Here is a 14688-nt window from a genome sequence, read left to right as displayed (position 1 = left end):
CAACCTCAGCGATTTATTTGTCAGTAGCAATAAGCCACAAGCTAACCTGCACAACACAAATAACAGTAAAGGCTGTGAGAGAATTTAGTTAAAAGATGTTTGAACAACACTCCAGAATAGGAGCAATGGAATTGTATCACAAATGTAATCATTTTTCTTGAAATTGTCAGTTTTACTTGAAGAATATGGTTATATTTAATTGTATGATACTGGGCTATACGGCAAAATTTATGTGTGAATTTTGGTTCTTTTTTTTTTTATGGGAATTGCAGTCATAGTAAATTACCATCAACAATATTATTGACTTTTAATGGCCGCACATAGTTGTAATCTGATAAAATTGCTGTCACTTTTTTCAGAGGAAACCAAGACAATTAAAAGAAAACTGGTCACATTGGAAACACCTAATGTACTTTGGGTAGGCAGAGATGTTCTGTGCATGCGAAAAGCAAACTAAGAAAAAAATGATAATGCGAGAAAATAATTAGCAAAAAAATATAAATTAAATAGTATACTGTATATAATTGTATACTATAGTATTTAAATACATTATTTAAATACTTTAAGTAGTACATTAGTTTAAAGAGAGGTAATTGGCTAATTAGATTAGATTATGTACCTTTATGGAGTCCCAGTAAACGTTATTAATATATTTTTAGAAAATATAATTTTATTATATATTCTAAATTATTTTAAAGTAATTTTATTTAAATTTAGTTTATTAGTTTAAATTTGATTTCAAGAAAATTTATTAATTATAGTAATCTCATAAATTATAATTAGACACCAAATACAGTAATGTAAATATATACATAAAAGGTTCAGAGTGACGAAAATTTTAGTCTTGAGGTTGGTCTAATGATGAAACCCTGGGAGGGTGGCAATGCTGTAATCAATGAAGTTTTAACTGAGGCTCGGCTATTGCTATTACCCTCCTGCCATGATCAGAGCTTTAATAGCTCAATAACACCTTATCCATATACTGTCTACAGAAAACGGGGAAGATGAAAAGCATTCTTGCTTCGCCCCTTTAAGCCAGTCCTTATAAGGAATTTCAGTCTTCGGTCTGTATACTGAAGACTGAAATTTTCCAGTGCAATCGTTGGAAATCTCAGACTTTCTTTAATGGTTTATTTTATTTTATTTATATTTATTTATTTTATTTTATTTGTTTTATTTTATTCATAATTTCAGGATTGGAACCAACACACCATATCAACAGGTCATACTCATCCTGAGGTATGCTAGAAATATTTAATTCCAGAGTTCTGGCATCAAAAAGTTACTACGTACTGCATAAGGTATTTTTTCACTCCAAAGCAGGTATATCATAATATATATATATATATATATATATTCTTGATCTTCTACTCGGTTGTAATGATACATTTTAGAGAATAAATTTTAAATGACTTTAAACCGAGATAAAATATTAAAATTTAATGATAATGATACAACTATGTTCAGCCTTCTTCAGGTATCCACTAAAGATAGAACACAGCAATAAAAAATTGAAGTTACAAACAACTGAGAATTACAGGCAAAATTTGCAATACCGACACAAAAACGTTGTATTTTTCAAGTCGTTCAATCTAACGTGCTATTGTTTGTTGCATGTGTGCTTGCAGGTTCTCGTGAGCGCCAGTATTGAACAACTGCAGTATGGCTATCAGGGATGTTGTAACTCAAATTGCTGTTCAAATGTTCAGGATTAAGGAGGATTTCTCTGGACTCCACGATTTTCCTTTCAACCTCATCACTACAGCGAAAAATGTTTTCGGATTTATCCCAGCAAACTGAGTGACTCTGTAGATCGTCATGAGGGTTATTAGAGAAAAGAACATGACTGCATAGCGCAGAGGCATGTGATCTTTTATAGGATATGTCTCTCTCTTATGCTCCTTAATACGCAGTCCAAAAGATTTGTTAGTCTGTCAAAAATAAAGAATATTACAGTCGCACCATAACTTGTAAACATCTGGATATTTCAGGTTAGGATGAACAGGCTTCGGATGGCTTATAAGAGAACGTACTTTAGGGAGTGTAGTGAAAAACGTCCTGATGTTGTAATTTTTAAGGACTTTAGCCAATTTATTGGAGACTGAACTAATGTAAGCTATTGAGATGCTACCTTTAAAATCAGTAGTTTCCGCAATACGCTGCCTAGGAGGATCCAGAAGAAATTTCTTAATTGTTTTTTCAGAATATCCATTTTGTTTAAAGATAAGAGAAAGCTGTTCAATTTCTTTTTGGAGTTCATCTGGTTCATTTAAAAGAGATCGTGTTCTGTGTCCTAAGGTAGAAATAGTTCCGAGCTTTTGTGGTAGAAAGTGATGAGATTGACAGTGCAGATATCTGTTAGTATGAGTTGGTTTTCGGTATATAGAGATTTTAAATCTATCAGAGCATTGTGTAAGAATTACATCCAGGAAAGGAAGACAGTTATTTCGTTCTAGTTCGGCAGTGAATTTTATATTAGAATGCTGGTTGTTAAGATGATGAAGAAAATCCATGAGAGATGTGTGCCCGTGACTCCATATAATGAAAATGTCGTCACCATAACGTCTCCAAACTTTTGGTTTAAGTGAGAAGGACGATATGGCTTTCGTTTCAAAATCTTCCAGGAAAATGTTTGCTAGAACTCGGGATAAAGGGTTGCCCATTGCTAGGCTTGGTTTTGCTTGTAAATGGAGTCCCTATATCTGAAGTAGCCAGATTGAATACAATGCTTTAATAAAGCAAATATCTTTTTTTTAGACAATTTGTCCTTAAGTAATGTTAATACCTCCTCAGAAGGGACGTTAGTAAATAATGAGATAATGTCAAAACTTGCTATGATATCATTTTCACTGATTGAAATATTTTTGATATGAGAAACGAAGTCTGTGGTGTTTTTGATGAATGAAGAAGATTTATTGAAGAAACACTTGAGGTATTCTGCAAGATGTTTCGAAGAAGAAGCCACACGGATACAAAATAATAATAAGCTTAATCTTATCAAGAAGATTGATACTCTTAAGAGAGTGCAAAACACATCTGTTCCTACTAAAGCCTCTATTAATCCTGACAAAGTTGTAGTAAACAATTCGTCACATGTTTTAACAGTTGCTGAAAAAGATATTCTAAGCAAAGGTCTAAATTTCCTTCCCTTCTCACCTAAGTTTATTCCAAAAGAATCTCGACTTACTAAAATAGAAAAACCCAGTTCACTTATTCCTAATCATTTGGCAAAACTTCTCCGTATTGAATCCATCTTCATTATCAATAATGCTAAACCTCTAAGAGATAATCTTTCTCCTGCAGAAAGACAGGCCTTAAAGAATCTTAAAAAGAACAAAAATATCATTATTTTACCCGCAGATAAAGGCAATGCCACAGTCTTCCTCAATTCTGAAGATTACCACAATAAAATGCTTCAATTGCTTGAAAACAACATTACATATTCAATTTTTCAGGATGATCCAACAAGGGAACTACAAAACCGCACAAACAATCTGTTAAAGACTACATTTGAACTTCCTCACAATATGCGCCTTTCTTTATGTTTTCTTCACCCTCTTATTCCACGCATTTATGGAGTTTCGAAGATACACAAAGAAAACACCCCTCTTCGTCCAATTGTGGAAGGAATTGATGGTCCTACTTATAAGCTTTCGAAACATCTTGCAGAATACCTCAAGTGTTTCTCCAATAAATCTTCTTCGTTCATCAAAAACACCACAGACTTCGTTTCTCATATCAAAAATATTTCAATCAGTGAAAATGATATCATAGCAAGTTTTGACATTATCTCATTATTTACTAACGTCCCTATTGAGGAGATATTAACATTACTTAAGAACAAATTGTCTAAAAAAAAGATATTTGCTTTATTAAAGCATTGTATTCAATCTGGCTACTTCAGATATAGGGACTCCATTTACAAACAAAACCAAGGCCTAGCAATGGGCAGCCATTTATCCCGAGTTCTAGCAAACATTTTCCTGGAAGATTTTGAAACGAAAGCCATATCGTCCTTCTCATTTAAGCCGAAACTTTGGAGACGTTATGTTGACGACATTTGCATTATATGGAGTCACGGACACACATCTCTCATGGATTTTCTTCAACATCTTAACAACCAGCATCCTAATATAAAATTCACTGCCGAACTAGAACGAAATAACTGTCTTCCTTTCCTGGATGTAATTCTTACACAATGCTCTGATAGATTTAAAATCTCTATATACCGAAAACCAACTCATACTAACAGATATCTGCACTGTCAATCTCATCACGTTCTACCACAAAAGCTCGGAACTATTTCTACCTTAGGACACAGAACACGATCTCTTTTAAATGAACCAGATGAACTCCAAAAAGAAATTGAACAGCTTTCTCTTATCTTTAAACAAAATGGATATTCTGAAAAAACAATTAAGAAATTTCTTCTGGATCCTCCTAGGCAGCGTATTGCGGAAACTACTGATTTTAAAGGTAGCATCTCAATACCTTACATTAGTTCAGTCTTCAATAAATTTGCTAAAGTCCTTAAAAATACAAAATCAGGACGTTTTTCACTACACTCCCTAAAGTTCGTTCTCTTATAAGCCATCCGAAGCCTGTTCAGCCTAACCTGAAATATCCAGATGTTTACAAGTTATGGTGCGACTGTAATATTCTTTATTTTTGACAGACTAACAAATCTTTTGAACTGCGTATTAAGGAGCATAAGAGAGAGACATATCCTATAAAAGATCACATGCATCTGCGCTATCCAGTCATGTTCTTTTCTCTAATAACCCTCATGACGATCTACAGAGTCACTCAATTTGCTGGGATAAATCCGAAAACATTTTTCGCTGTAGTGATGAGGTTGAAAGGAAAATCGTGGAGTCCAGAGAAATCCTCCTTAATCCTGAACATTTGAACAGCAATTTGAGTTATAACATCCCTGATAGTCATACTGCAGTTGTTCAATACTGGCGCTCACGAGAACCTGCAAGCACACATGCAACAAACAATAGCACGTTAGATAGAACAACTTGAAAAATACAACGTTTTTGTTCAATTATGTGTTGCATTTTTTGCCTGTAATTCCCAGTTTTTTGTAACTCCAACGTTTTATTACTGTGTTCTACCTTTAGTGGATACCTGAAGATGGCTGTAAAAGGCTGAAACTAGTTGTATTATTATCATTAAAATTTAATATTTTATCTCGGTTTAAAGTCATTTAAAATTTATTCTTAAAAAAAAAAAATATATATATATATATATATATACTGTGTATATATAGAAAAAAAGTTCCCTCTCTTTTGCATTTCTATGGATACGTGTGTGTGAAGGAGGGTGAATTCCTATCTGCGCATTGGCCATTCATCTGCACGTTAGTTGATGACTAATCTTTGATGTCAAAATAAATCTAACATTACTTCCTCATTTATACAAATGAGGAAGTAATGTTAGATTTTTAAACAAAGCACCAAACAGTATCTCATAGATAGAGATAAATCTTTCGTTTCATTATCTTATGTTTAAACAGTTTTAGAATACTGTCAAATATTTATCGTGTTCCGATTTTATTATCATGTCAATAGGTAACACAGTAGTTTTATCTTTGCATATTTTATCTTCATAGTCTAGAGTCTTTGTTATCTGACATGTTTTTACAGGATGCAAAAGGTGCTCCTGTAGCTGTGGGAACTCAGGAATTGTAACTCCTGAAATCTATGATGGACAGAGATTCCAGGAGGCCATTTTAAGTGAGCACGATAAACCCATTCAAGATTGTTGGTCCAACCGATATCCAACATATCACAAAATGGCAAGAATGGAAATATTTTTCCTCTTCAAGATTGTTTCTACACAATATTTAATCAGATGACAATGTGGGTTTCCATAGTAACGCATAGCTTTTTCAAACTACTTTACAATTTAATGTGAAATATTCCGAGTTAAAGTAGTATTATAACAATTTAAGATCTCAACATAGTACAAAATGAGTAATATGTAAAGCTTTGGGATGTGGTACTGCATCTAAAGGGATATAGCACAAGCGCTTTAAAATTGACGAAACTATAGATGGCATTATTACATCATTAAACTGATACTGTACTTTTATGCTAAGCTTTCCCTTAATAACACAAACTCCAGCTTATATATGTGAAAAAACGTGATATTTTCCATACTGATATACATTAAATAATTGATAATTGATGGTTATAAGGTCTGATATTTATAATGCGTGCGACTGATGACTTGGCACACTTTGTAGGTGAAAGAGATAAACTCTTTTAATATTATTTTCTAAATACTAATATATATCTTCATAATAAATAAAATTTCCCTTACATGGCTTGACAAGGAAACAATATCGTAGAATTGGCGAAAAGTTAAATACTTCTGCATTCACGTCGAATGGTATATCCAATTTGCATCTCTTTTGCATTGTTTTATGTTCGTATTTCTAGTGAAAACACTACGAGAAAGATTCTTTGCTAGGGTGTTAGAAAATATGGTTATAGGATCGCCCTTCAGTCTTTATCCCCTACGCACTTATCACCACGTGACCATACGGGGTAATCTTACAACCATCTTTCCCACTAACTGCTTCTACTGTCACTATTGTTCTGCATCGGAACTGCTCCACTAATGTGTCGTCACTGTTAGGATGCCGTGTTCAGAATGAAGATGATGTATTGTGTTTCGTTATTGTGTACGCAATACCAATTCCATGATGTAGTTGTATAGACAGTATTGTATTTCTCTCTCTTTCTTTTTCTTTCTAACGTGCAGTTTTCTTGATGTCTTTCAGCATAGTTAAAAGATGAGAAGTGTGTTTCTTTGTGTCTTATTAGCCACGTGTTGACACTGAGGCAATCGAGGTCATGATGAGTCTGGAGGTAACAGCGATTGCAAATGTTTTCAAGTCGATTGACCTGTTTTGCGAAAAAGACAAACCCAGTTTGAATGTTATGCTGTTAAAAAGATCTAGAAGCAGCTCTAATGTTTCTCACAGGATTTGAATCTAGTTTTATCCAAGCAAACAGATGTAGAAAGCGACTGTACCTTAGAGATATCTTTACTGCTTAGTAAAAATATTCTATGGTACAGTCAACTAATATACTATGGTATATGAATTAATTATGGTGTAGTCGACTAACATACTATATAGTCTACTATTAACTGTATGCTAGCAGACTATCTAATATTCATGGACTATATAGTCTATCAATAGTCTTTAAATTAGTTTCCCCATCACATTTCTTTCAAAGCCTTACCTCGACCACTGATAGAACTGTAATTCTAACTGAAATTAATTCAGAACTACTAATCCATACTTGTTTTCTAATTCATTACGCTACTATTGCAAAGTTGGAACGATATAAACAATAAAATAAATTTTATTTATAAATTACATATGATTTTCAACAAAGTTGCTATCATATTCGCACCCACCACTTTGCTTATTCTTTTTTTTTTTTTATTTTATTTTGAATAACAACAATTTCGAATTTGTCTTGGCAAAAATCTGTCACATCTACCGCAGCATTCAAAAGACTAAGGTAGTAATTTTTTTAAACTGCAGATGCTATATTTTATCCTTTTATCCGAACAAGACATTGCTTACTCTGAAACTACCAGATTCATCCAACTATGGGATGTTACTCCTTGCGGTTATAACGGTATTCCAAAAACTCTGTAAAATTCTCTTCTCAACAGAGCAAGTAAACAGAACATCATCTTACGGATTCGTCCCAGTCTAGCGAACACGTACTCAGTTGTTCCATGCGTTTTCTGCGGATTCTTCCATTAATACTGTTCATCTAAATGTACATCGATAATTCTGAAACTCCGCTCTAAACAACAGGAAATATTCGCTAGATCAAAAATCAGAGGACACGTGCGGATATTGTCTTTATTCACGGAAACGCATTTTCTTGCCTCCCCCTCCCACAATAACTACATCAATGTATCGTGGAAGACATCATAATAATTGCTGGTGGAAAACTGGTGGCATCGTATTTGCATTCCTCTTTACAGCATCAAAAAGCTCCGCAGATGAAAGGGGAAGTTTTTACTGTTTCTTAATTCTCTATTCCATCATATCTCACAGATGAATTTGGAACGGGTCATTAGTGAGTTCCGTACTGAAACTCACTAAATGAAGAGGGCCATCTAACTTTGTCCTAATTTTTTTATATTTTTGTTCTAGTTCATCTCACAGATATTTCACTGGGTTCAGATCTGTACTGGACATTGCAATGTTCCAATGTTATTATTCTCTTCAAACCACTTGCTTATAATCATTTCGTTCTGATCGTACATTGCTGGAAGGAATAGTGGGATGATACTGTAGCCCTGACGCAGTGTAGAGCATGCACAATTATCCAGAATCTGATAATCATGATTCCATGTAATTCGTCCAGTGGATCATCCATTTCAAGAGAGACAGCTTCACTTCACACTGGTACCTCCAAACTTTATTCTTGGATCAACACACTCGATTAAAAAGTGTTCGCTCCACATCAGAACCCAAGTGTATTGTTCTCCATACTGGAAGAGAGAGAGATTGCAGCTCATCGCTCCATATAAGCTTTCCAATGCTCCACTGTCCAGGTACTGGATGCCTTAGCTCATGCTAATCGACAATGCATACTCTTTGTTGTTAAGAATGGTTGGTGAGCGGGCAGCTCTGAGTTACCTTCATCTCTTAACAAAGAGATGAAGGTAACCAAACTTCTCAAGACACGTCGGGTTCTGCCACTCACTATTTTTGGAGTTAGTTCGTAGGGCATTTTTTTAGTACGCTGCTGAATTTCGACTTGAGAATGCTTAATGGCTACGATAGCATTTTTATATTTTACAGATGATATCGCAATGAGCTTTCTTGTCTGAATGATCATTCTTAGTTCCTCTCTGAATTAGCCATTCTCATATGGATGTGGCAGGATTTTCCCCCCCTGAATAATAACAACAACGAAAGGAGAACCCATTACTTTCGATAGAATAGTGTAAGTAGCAATTTTCACTCCTCTCCTTTCATGGTATCGATGTTTATGAAAGTCTTTCACTAATAGATGATTTTTATATCATGTGGTATCAACACTGCATTTTTTCCTTGACCCCTTCCACTTCCGAATGAATGTAGATCTATCGCACTTTAGTACAGTGGTGCATATCAGACTTAATTTCAGAAAGTCTACTCCAGAGAACAAAAAAATTGAAAATTTAAGCCACATTAGGATGTTGAGAATCATCTATTATTTAAAAACATTTACTAACATTCCTCCTACAGTGGGATTTGAAACTGGCTGTGTGTTGGCGAGCGGAGATACTATCCACTCTACTAAGCAGCGCAGCGAAGACCTAAACTGGAGTCAGAAACGATATTCGCTTTCTAAAGCAGGATTTTCCAGTTATATAATCTTTGGCCCGTAAAGTACGCGGTGTACTGTATGTTTCCAATATTTCATGGTTGAGATTATCAACAACAACAACAATTCTTCTCTCATCGTATTGCTTTTATCCTACGGAAAAGGTTCAAAACCAATTCAGGAACTACAACCCACAGTTATATAAAAACAGATATAAACTATTTCTTCTGCTTGTTTATTTTTTTTTTTTATCCACCTATTACTACAGGATTAGAGCCTCTGTAGCTCAGTCGGTATAGACGAAGCTGTTTGGTCGGAAAGACCTCGGTTCGATTCCCCATGAGTGACTCACCTTTATCTGGTCTCTTTCGACGAAAGGTCAGTTAGCCGGTCTCATATGGAGGTAGGGTTTTTGTTTCACCCGGAAACTCGGGTTTTTCGTCCCCCAGAACAGGCAAACCGGCCCCGTAAACACACACACACACACACACACACACACACACACACACACACACACACACACACACACGGATCTACAGTCATAAAATACATACTTAATCTCTCATTACGAGGGCTCAAACAGTCCTAAGGAAGGGGGGGGGGAACCCTAGATGAATAAATAAATAATAAATAAAATAACTACAGGATTTAATCCTTTCTCGGATAGAACCACTATACAAAAAGCACTGGAAGTTATTCGAAGTAAGCGGGTGGTCCTAAGATACGTATGCGAAAAGGAAAAATAACATTAGAATGACAAAGCAAGTTAAGCTACTTGGCAAGGAAAAAGAAAACTACGTGCTACACTGACATGCAGGCTACAGTAGCTCAATAGAATTAGGCATGTTTTAAAAATAAAAGAATTGCCCACATGTCCCGAACATCACGCAACCAATTCAAATTATAGTAAAATTCGTTCGTTTGAAATAAGCGTAGAAATCGCAACGAGTTATGTTTCAGTATCTAAATTTTCGTATTACGGAAAATTCGAAGAATCTTTTGGTGCGTTACCTCGCATCGAGCGCAAAACGTCCTTGACACGTGAGACGCTCTCTTGTCCTGTTTTATGCCTTCCGTCTTAGACTCTACTTTGCTAAGAAATTTTCTCATTTTCGTGCGTGTTTTTCTTCAGAGGGCGTCTTATGTCTTTGGCTTATTCTTCCCGGGCGTCTCTTCTGATTGGTAGTTCCTTATTTTCTGCAGGTTTCTTGTTTCATGAATTAAATTTATTTCTCTTTCATTTTCAATCATTCTCCCCCTTCCCCTCCCCGAGCCCAGTTATTGAAATTGCATCTAAGCCTTTTTTTTTTTTTTTTCGCTCTTTGCTATTGCGTCTCTTTCCATTTGAATAATTTGACTTCAGGATTAATAGTAAATTAAAAAGTCAAAATTTATTTTAAAGCGAACAGCTTTTCAGAGTTGCATAATCCCCACAATAATCCACGGCATAGAAACGGGTATTAATAAACTAAGGAGAGTTCTATAAACCATTAGGTCTCACCCGAATGGACAAAAATAAAACAAACAAAATGAATAGATCTGCTGATAATAAAAACTTACAAAGCGGTGTCGAAATGGCCATGTCAGTTGAATGAAAGATGACAGAGATTAACAATACAATGGTAGCCATCATGCGGAAGGAATACAAGAGGAGATCGGGAACAATGAATGCAAAAACTAAAAATAAAATAAAATAAATAAGTCTAACTTTGGATGAGAAGAATTCAGAATAAAATAAAACCAACAGTCCTTGAAGGGATGACAATGAAAATAATACAGTTAAATTTTCTATGATTAATTTTTATTGATCCACAAACATAATACATGAAAATAATTACAAATATACAAAAGGGATGGAAAATAGTTTTTTTTTTCTTTCTTTACCCTGTAAAAACAGACTGATCAGACATAGAACACACGTAATTAACGCACGCAATATCCTTAGTTGTTTTTGGTATTTCTAAGCAGCCACACACACGCACACACTGTTGTCGTTACAAAATATTAAATGGAGTAAAAAAAAAAAAACTTCGTTTCTTAAAATAAAAGGTAATAAATATATTGTGTTATTTTATAGCCAAAGTAGATAAAACAATGTCCTACGTAGTTTTAAAAAAAAACTTTGTAATTTTTTTTATAAAATAACATAATACAGTATTTAATTATCTTTATTTTTACTTTAATTATTGTTAAATACCAGAAGAAGCTTTTTTTTTTTTTTTAATAAAGTATTACTGCCTTCGTTTTACGACCACTAACATTCGTTGAGAGGAAAGGTCAAAGGAATCCAAATGAATCACACTTTTCTTTTTATTATTTTATTTTTTTTTATTTTCCCAGCGGCTCATAAAGAGATGCTGTTAATCGTTTTCCTAGTGGAGAAACCTTACACGCTGCCCTGTAAAAATACACAAACCAACCTGAAGAAAGATGTAATAAGAAACCAAACACAATCCTAATACGACTCAAAACTAATCAGCTAAGACCGTTTTTTTTTTTTTTTTACTTCAGAATTTCCATCCCGTGACCCAAACGTGTGCCTCTTGCGAAATAGTTATTTCTAAGAGTAGCTGATTCTGGTGAAGCTGTTACACAGCGATGGTAAACAAGAACATCATACGTCTTTTAATGTCTGAAGACTTAACACTCCTGGCCTTGAAACGTTCATTAGCTCAGACATGTTGAAGTCACATAACATAATATTCAATTATTTAAATAAATCACCACTTTATTGGAAATTTTATTTCTTATTCCCTTATTAGGACAAAGCTATTATATAATTTTCCCTAATTTTAATAGTGTGGAGTTAAATCCTTGTTTACTAAGCCATAAATGTTTACTGATTTACTATTATTTTTCTTCAACTGTACATTTTTTTTTGTTGTTGTTTTGTTTTATTTGCACGTCCTCGATTTGGTGTGAATGTTTTTTTTTACGAAGAAGAGACGATTTTTTATCTTCCGTCATTAAGAACGATTTCTCTGATTTTTCTTTCAACATCTGTGCATCACCAGTGTTAAAGCACGTCCACAAGATCCAGCATTATTCTTTTCTAGTTTATCACTTCGCCACTGCAAACTGCGTTCTAACATTCTCCGCAAACGAACCATCGTGTCGTTATGTTCTGAATGAAGGAAGGGTACTTAATAGTAGCCTTTGACACAATCGCCTTACTACATGCACACAATTCCCACAGCAGTAAGGGTTTTCATGTCATTGGTCTATATTCATACTAAACTAGCAAAGGCAGCTATTTGTCTCCACGTCGATTATTACCCACAGTGCACTGCGATGCGTATAATCAACATACGGTATATATTTACACGCAACGAAAGGGTACGTAACTTACCTCACGAAGCAACTTTTCTTCCTGACCGACATCTTCGGAAGTTTCTAGACGATTCTGCCTCTTTCTAGACAATCGTAGGCGCAAATATTCCGTCGTATAGGTCACCGCCACCGACTGCAAAGAAGATGGAGTCGGTCTGCCTGCAATAAATTAATACGACAGTCGCCTAAAAATGAGTATTCCCGCCTTCAGTCAAGTGTAGCGTACAAAATGCTATCAGCAAGCCCGGCGGGCGAGATAAGAGTCCCTCAACTTCCACAGATCCCGCAAAGCTCGCGATAATTTCGCTGACGTACTTCGCGCATACACGAGTGGCGTAATTCCTGGCGACCAATGTCAAGGGCACCCGTGTGTACATTCAACTAAAACTAGACGTACGTCGGCACTTGCTAAACATAACTGGAAACAAAGTTCGTGGGACGAGGCACAAATTTCATGCTGTCTTTGAGAGAAATATATAGTATTTCTATATATAGCTCTCCTACTAAAAACGTCATTTGAAACGTTAGCTATTGTTTCGGATGCCTATCCTCTCTTTGCCTTCGCAAGAAACCAATCCGAGGTCACTCGTTCTCCTACTGGCATTTTTCAGTGGCCAGTTTGCATCATTTTCATTAAATACATTTTATCCTGCAAAATCTCTTTCCTGCAAAATAGACAAATCGGCAGGAGACTACACGCAATTCACATTCATAATAGACTCACCTCGTGGCATAATATTAAAACAACGAAAACAAATTTGATTTTTTTAAATGCCTTATTTCCAAATTCTTATGACTCCTCTGTATTACAATGAGATTATATATTTATCATAATAAGTAATTTCCCTCACTCCCCCCCCCCCAAAAAAATTGTAAAGCTTATTAGGTAATTTACCTATCCGGGACTTTTATTTAATATAAAATATAATATAAAATTTATGTTATTCATTTAACTTAGTCTCTAGTCGGAGATACGAGTTAGCTTCATTACCTAATAAGTTTTTCTATTTTTATTTATTTGTTTATTTATTTTGGCTATTATTTGATATAAGGAGCGACACGAAACCTAGTTTCGGAAAATCTTGCTGCTATCATAATCCCAAACATTCATCTAATCATCGAATAGAAATGTTCGGAATATATTGTGCGCCCACAGATGCTTCTGCGCATGGCAGAAGAAGGCGAATCCATTCCAATAATAGGGTAATCAATGCGTTTCGTGGGATGAGTGTTTATTATTATACGTCGGAAAATTAGCTTTTCTTTGATCAAAATTCTAGTTTTTAAAGTGCTAACTATTTTGCTTGTGCAACAGTTGGAAAATTTTACGTATAAAGCACGAGATTTCGCGTGTTGGTAACGAATTCGTACATCGCCTTATTCCTTTCTTCCCTTCAACGTGAATTGACTCTACTTGGCAATCTGCCAGCGACGGCTCTCGATTCAGTGGTTGGATAGTACATGTTTAGTATTAAGTTAGTTCCGCCAGAGACATTCCTAGTTTCTACCCATAGAACTTCGTGTCATTCTTATAAACATGTGCAGTAATCAATCTACATAAATAGCAAATGGTTTGAGGATATTTTGTAATGTATCATTCTTGCATTTGGAAAGATTTCCTGCATAAAATTGTGGCTTTTAACCGTCATAGCTGTGCTTCCGAGGCATTTAGGAAAAATAAATGTCTAAAAGAGAAGGCTCATTTTATGGAAGAACTTGACACAAGTGAAATCATTAGACACCATTTCCCACAGTAAACCTGTGGGAAATGGTGTCCTTATTTGCACTGTCTTTATTCAAATAGTACGTCGTATGTTTTGATCTGAATTCAAATACCGTACTTTCCTAAAAAAAATTTTTTTTTGTATAAAATGTTTAATTTATGCTGTCCTTTTCTTCTACTACTATCTCCTCTCCCCTTTGTTGATGTTATTCATGATGTTATTTTACGTGCTGAAATGCAGGAAAAAGTCCCACGAAAGTTTTATTATTATTATTATTA

At 34.9% G+C, this 14688-nt stretch overlaps 1 protein-coding gene across 2 annotated transcripts in view; it reads right to left on the bottom strand.

Annotated features, from left to right (window-relative positions):
- The window catches only part of mmy (UDP-N-acetylglucosamine pyrophosphorylase mmy), a 125170-nt gene extending 112134 nt beyond the window's left edge, over positions 1–13036 (bottom strand). Inside the window, exon 1 of one of the 2 annotated variants that reach the window (XM_090390901.1) lies at positions 12706–13036. In XM_090390901.1, the coding sequence (XP_090247027.1) occupies positions 12706–12737 (32 nt within the window). In that variant the 5' untranslated portion in view covers positions 12738–13036. Of the gene's footprint in view, positions 1–6330; positions 6442–12705 lie in introns of those variants that run through there. The other variant, XM_090390903.1, reaches the window with a different exon arrangement.
- Positions 13037–14688: the final 1652 nt, after the last annotated feature.

The sequence above is a fragment of the Typopeltis vanoorti genome, chromosome 3 (assembly GCF_054136105.1).
Source record: "Typopeltis vanoorti isolate ZY-2024b chromosome 3, IOZ_Tvanoo_1.0, whole genome shotgun sequence".
Classification (NCBI taxonomy): Eukaryota; Metazoa; Arthropoda; class Arachnida; order Uropygi; family Thelyphonidae; genus Typopeltis; species Typopeltis vanoorti.
This window is presented reverse-complemented; position numbering and strand designations above follow the sequence as displayed.